The sequence below is a fragment of the Mastacembelus armatus genome, chromosome 4 (assembly GCF_900324485.2).
Source record: "Mastacembelus armatus chromosome 4, fMasArm1.2, whole genome shotgun sequence".
Taxonomy (NCBI): domain Eukaryota; kingdom Metazoa; phylum Chordata; class Actinopteri; order Synbranchiformes; family Mastacembelidae; genus Mastacembelus; species Mastacembelus armatus.
The window spans coordinates 8,433,987-8,439,986 of record NC_046636.1 but is presented as its reverse complement, the minus strand read 5'-3'; the positions used below and the strand labels follow the sequence as shown (position 1 = coordinate 8,439,986).

The 6,000-nt window shown below is 41.0% G+C and overlaps 1 protein-coding gene across 1 annotated transcript; it reads right to left on the bottom strand.

The window, feature by feature from the left end:
- Nucleotides 1–2,324: 2,324 nt before the first annotated feature.
- LOC113139922 (potassium voltage-gated channel subfamily V member 2-like) lies at nt 2,325–5,923 on the bottom strand. Its single transcript, XM_026323553.2, has 2 exons — nt 4,661–5,923; nt 2,325–3,524 (listed from the first exon to the last, which is right to left on the bottom strand). Exons 1-2 carry the CDS (start codon nt 5,921–5,923, stop codon nt 3,249–3,251), a joined length of 1,539 nt encoding a protein of 512 aa, XP_026179338.1. The 3' UTR covers nt 2,325–3,248.
- Nucleotides 5,924–6,000: the final 77 nt, after the last annotated feature.

The following is a 6,000-nucleotide window of genomic DNA, read 5'->3' as shown; positions in this document are numbered from 1 at the left end:
AACTAGACACAGGTCCAACCAATTATCAGTAATGACAAACATCAAACTGAGGAACAGAAACTAGGGCAATACAGGAAATAATGGCAAAATATAAGTCCAAATCAGGAAGACATGACAGAACTTTAAAATACTGTACTAATTAAAACAACTTGCTGCCCGGAAGCTGTTGACTTTAAAATGTTTTTCCAGGATGTTTGCTTTTTTTTCTCCATCATAACAAAGCAATGTCTAATTTCTTTATTAACTCTAAACTTTATTACAACTCAAGTAGTTGTTGAGCAATCCAGGGGCAATTCCAAAATTTAAGATGCCATCCTAACCACACGTCATGGTTTCTCACGACTTTGAGGAAGTAACAAGAAACAATGTTACCATTACATAAACACCCACCCAGTGATAAAACAATGGCAGCGTAGGGGAAACAGCCACAGTTTCAGTTACATGACATCTGTCTTAAACATCTCAAAAAGGTCAACAGGGAAACATGAGAGGATGGTAAACTTACCTACAGTAAGTCATTTAATCCAGGTGGGGAAAACTAAGAATAAGGCAGGTTGTCTGCTGTAAGAGACCGGAAAATAACACTATAACATTGACAACCATGTCATCACCTCAATATTTACACTAGTCTACACACTATTTTCTATAAACAATACAGAAAGGCTGTATTACCGTACTACTTCTGTACTACCAGAAGGCAACATAGCGGATGTTGAGGAAAGCTACAAATACCTTGGAATCCCACTGGCAAATGGGAACCATGAAGAGGCTGCAAGGAGAGCAGCAACCGCCAAATACCCAAAAAGAGTAAAATAAGTCCAGAGAAGTCAGGGAAGAACAAGGACTGGGCTATCACCACCTACGCCCTGCCGCTGATCAGATACCCTGTTGGTATAATAACCTGGCCAAAGGAGGAGGCAAAGAACACTGACATCAAGACAAGGGAAGCTCTTCACAATCCCCAGTAGCTGGAATGAGAAGAGCAAGAACCATCATGGAAGGACAAATCCCTGCACGGTATGTACCACTGACAGACAGAAGAAGTGGCTGATACCTATCACTTGAGGCATGACCCCAGATGCAGGCTGTGTAAAGTGGCCCCTGAGACAATCCAGCACATAAAGCAGGGTGTAAGATGCTATCAGGCAGGGCATTCATGGAGCACCACAACCAAGTGGCTGGCATAGTGTATAGAAAATTTTGTGCCGAGTATTAGCTGGAAGTCCCAAGATCAAGCTGGAAAACACCCCTGAAGGTGGCTGAAAATGACCAGGCTGTGGGATCACAGATGGTCAACCCGACGGCTAACTGACTGGACATATTAGTGGTAAAAAAAAAAAAAAACAAAACAGGAGAGCAAGGCCCTAGTGATAGATGTAGCATTCCCAAGTGATAGCAACAACAGCGAGAAGGAACATGAGAAACTTGTGAAGTACCAAGGGCTGAAAGCAGGGCTAGAAAAAATGTGGAAGGTGAAGGCAACAGTGGACTCTGTGGTAACTGGAACACTCAGGGCTGTGACCCCCAAGCTGGTCCCAGATCTCTGTCCAGAAGAGCACAGTCCTAACAGCTAAGATGCTATGCACGACCCTCAAGCTCCCAGGCCTCTGGTAGAGGACCTGAGCTTGAAGGAGACAAACACCACACACAGGGGTGAGTGGGGAATTTTTACATATATATACATATATATACTATATAGTATATAGTATATATATATATATATATATAAATATAGAGGGTAAAATGGGTCAGAGTGACAAAGTTTTATAACTTGACACAAGCGGTGGCCCTCAGTTATAAGGACCTTTGAAGTGTCTTTTATAGCATCTTTCACTTCATTATGTTTGGACTTTCTTGGTGAACTCCCCACCCCTTGAGTATCATAGAAATAACTAATTAGACTCTCCTACATACAATTAGTGTTTGTTTGCAGCTTCTTCACAACATTTCCAGGAAGTAAATATATATAAATAAATGGCTAAACAGGTGGAAACACGAAGCTTGACTTGATTTTTCAGATAGAACAAACAAAATGTTAAGTATTAAAAATGTCAGTTCACAATTAACCCAAATATGATTTTTTTTTTCTAAATATCAACATTTCTATGAATTTATATATATGTATGTATAGTACGAAGATTATATGGAATAATTAGAAATGCACATAATGTACAATGATATTGTAGCACAACATATTGCTTTCAGCCAGCAGACACAGACAGGAGCTGTGTCATTTTATCAGACCACAGGAAATGTTTTTTTACAGTGTGTCACTAAAACCTCAGGCAGTACATCTTGGTATGGTGTCTAGTGTTCATGTTTTATTTATGTACAAACATATACATATAAAAAATATAGAGAAAGGAATTCTGTCAAGACAAGTTGGTCATACATGGTATGAAAATTTTAAAAAGCAAAATTAAATTGACAATGGAATTAATGCTGAAACTCTATATTTAAATGACAACAGTGCAAAAATGTTCCATTCCCTGTAATCTGAGTGAAACCGTCCACAAGCATTGACTTTATATTTGAAGGAAACCTTTTGTTTTTTGGTATCTGTAGTGCTGTTTGGTATCTGTAGACAGGCGTGCACAGGATGGAAAAACAGCCCACAGTGTGATTTCCACTAGTGATGCTCACATTAAATACGAGTTTTCAGATCATTACTCTCAAGTATGTACATGTACATGATCCAGTCCTCCATGCTGCTGTTGCAATAAAATGTCTTTTATAACCGAAGCCTTTCTTGCCCTTGTGCTGTCCAAAATACATAAGACAGAAACTTGAACGTGTCATATGTAGTGTTTCTATTTAGTCATAGGCACTCATTTACAAGGTTTACAGTGTGTTCAAGCCAGGTTAAGAGTCCGTTTATATTCACTTGACTGTGCATTAAAAACTTCTATCCCTGACACCCACATTGTTTGAACACAATAAGTATCACAATAAGGTATTTTCAATACAAAATGCTAATAAAGGGCTTAATATCATTAGTAGCATCAAACCTTTATTCTTTGGTTCTCGTTTTAAGACAATATTAAGGAAGTTTTTACCTGAGGTCAATACAAAGAGACAGAAGTAATAGTTTCAGTAACTCACTCCCTCTTTCTACCCTCTCTCACACATCTCTTATTTTTCACTTCTGTGGTCATGCATGGTTTTGAGTTTACTAAGTAACATGCACACACTTAAGACACCCCCGTAAATGATTACGTCACTTTAAGAGTCACTCACTGTGGGAATGCTTAGCAGCTGTCTCTATTGTAATTGTTCTCCATGGGATGGAAACACATCTCCATTTTTTGCTGGAGACGCTTCTTGAGATGAAAACATCGCTGCACTGAGGTAGTGTTGTACTCCTGGGCCTTTAGCTTGGCGTAGTAATCTGAGAACTTGTTAAAAAGGAAGGAGATCGGCATGCCATTCAGGATGATGCCAAATGAGATGCAACCAAATGCCACAATGCGGCCCAGGATAGTGACAGGAACCACATCTCCATAGCCCACAGTGGAGATACTGACCTAAGAGAGAAGAATGATCAGCCTCTTATTAATTACATTTGCATCCACATTTTCTTCAGGATTGAGCTCATAGTTTATTTAATTTAGTTTAAGGTGCTACAGAGACTTGTTAGCCAACCACAAAAACTCTGTCAAGTGATATGAACAGTTCTTATGTGTTGCTAAACTGGAAGGATTTTAAGACTGTGCATTGTGCATGCCATGAGCTGGTGTCGGAGTGGAGGTGCAGGAGAGAAGGAGAGGCGGTAGGACCCAAATGCTGGACAACAAATGTTTTATTCCTCCTGGGACTTCCAAACTATTACAACACACACAGGAACCGGATGGGATGGTGAACTTACAAAGACCGGATGAGACTGTCGAAAGATAAAGGACCGGGTGAGACCATCGTCATAACAACGCGCCTTCACAAACTAAGCAAACTAACTAATTCAGTAATGCTTCGGCAGGGAACAAAGGAAGGAAGGAAGTACAGTGACAGTGCAACCATGGTGACACTTCCCAGCTGAACATGAGGTGTATTCAGAGAGAGACTGAGCAGGTACTGCAGGAGGGAATTTCTTCTCTCTGCTTCTAGCTGGTGATGAAAACAGCAGGTAAAAAAAAAAAGACATGTATTTGCACGTATTTTTGTTGTTATGGTTCATTTCAGAGCTATTGAGACACAAGAGAATTTCATCACTGGGAGGATAAAACCCGAGTTAAATCATGTAGTCTTTAACAGCTCAGTGTGGTCGATTTTTTCACACAAAATAACAGGACTGTTTTGCAAACAATAAATCCCATAATGGCCTGTACCAAACAGATAATTCTGTTTATTGCGTATGATTTCTCCCTAATCTTCAACTTCCTGTCCTTGTTACAGAGTAAAATCCAAAGCAACACTGCAATGATTGTCATTTAAAAAAAATGTTCCTGTGCCTGAAAAAGTATTTCACCAAAAAATAATATTTATTCTCAGAATTTTGTGCCTTATGATTTATAGAATGGAAGATGGAATAAAACAAAAAGAATCTTACTTATTAGTTTCCTTTCTTGAGTGGCAGGACCGATGCCTCTGTCCTCTATCTTAGGTATGGGGAAGCAAGAAGATTAAGGAAAAGACTAAAGGAAGTCTAAGAGCTACTGATACTCACTGCAGCCCACCACCAGGCGTATGGGATACTCGTGATGGAAGATCCCTCAGTTTCCCTCTCGGCTGAATGCAGGAGAGCAGAGAAAGTGAAGATTCCCATGGCAATAAAGAGGAAAATGCATGAGGCCTGCTGGTAACACTGCCGCAAAGTGAACCCAAACGCTCTCATGCCGGTTGAGTGACGAGCCAGCTTCAAAATCCGAAAGATCCGCAGCAGCTTGACCACTTTGAGGACATGACTGAGCTTGCTGACTTGAGCCATGGCCCTGAGGTCTTCCTGTGCATTCACATCTTCAGTGTCAGTAAAGGTTTCAAAGATGATCTGGAAGAAATAAGGCATGACTGCCACCATGTCCACAAAGTTGAGTCCACTCTTTAAAAACATTTTGATGTTAGGAGTGGTGAGAAGGCGAACAAAATATTCAAAGGTGAAGAACACAATGGTGATAATCTCCACCCATTCCATGTGGGTTTTACCACTGATTGTATATATATGGAGTTCTTCAACAGTGTTAAGACTCATTGCCACAATGGAGAAGAGCACAAAAAGGTTGGAGAAGAGGGTGAAAACCTTTGCCGTAGTTGAAGAGTACGGATTCTCCACAATGTCCCACAGAGTCTTCCTCACATTCCCAAATATCATGTCCTTGAAGCACTCATTGTCATAATTCATTTCGATTTCAGCCATCAGCTCTCTCTCCACCTTTAGTTGGTCTTTCACTTCATCCACCTTCTCCTCAAACACCATCCAGCAGCAAAGCTGAATGTCCTTCAGGCTGAGGCCCCAGTATGTGATTTCCTCCTCGAAGTTGATGGGGCACATTTCCCATATGACCCACAGCACTCCACTTTTATAGAAATGGCAGATGTGATGGAAGAAGGCAGGGTCGCGGTCAAAGAAAAACTCATTCTTGTGAACCGAGTAATCATCGCACAATGTGAAGAGTTTTGCTTGGTCCCTGCAGAGAGCCAAAGAGCCTATCCGGGTGTTGGGATATTTAACGGCACACTGTTTGGGAATATGGAACACTTTCCCTCCAACATTAACGATAATGATCTGCTGCCGTTCAGGTCTTTCCTTGCCTTTGGCGCATTCTGTTTTGATGACAGGGCTGTCCAAACCCTCCAGAGAGCTCCATGCTTTCACCGTTTTGTCCTGAGAAAACGGGAAGGTTTTGCTGTCCTCTACATCCTTTGAGAGACAGTTGATAGTACAGCGGCGGTTTTGCCACCGTCTCTTCAGCTGAGCACTCTTTGAAGCCATAGCGACTGTGACAAAAAGGCAGGAAGTCCATGAAATTGGGAGAAAGAAAAGAGGGGGAAAAAAAGCAGGAGACACTT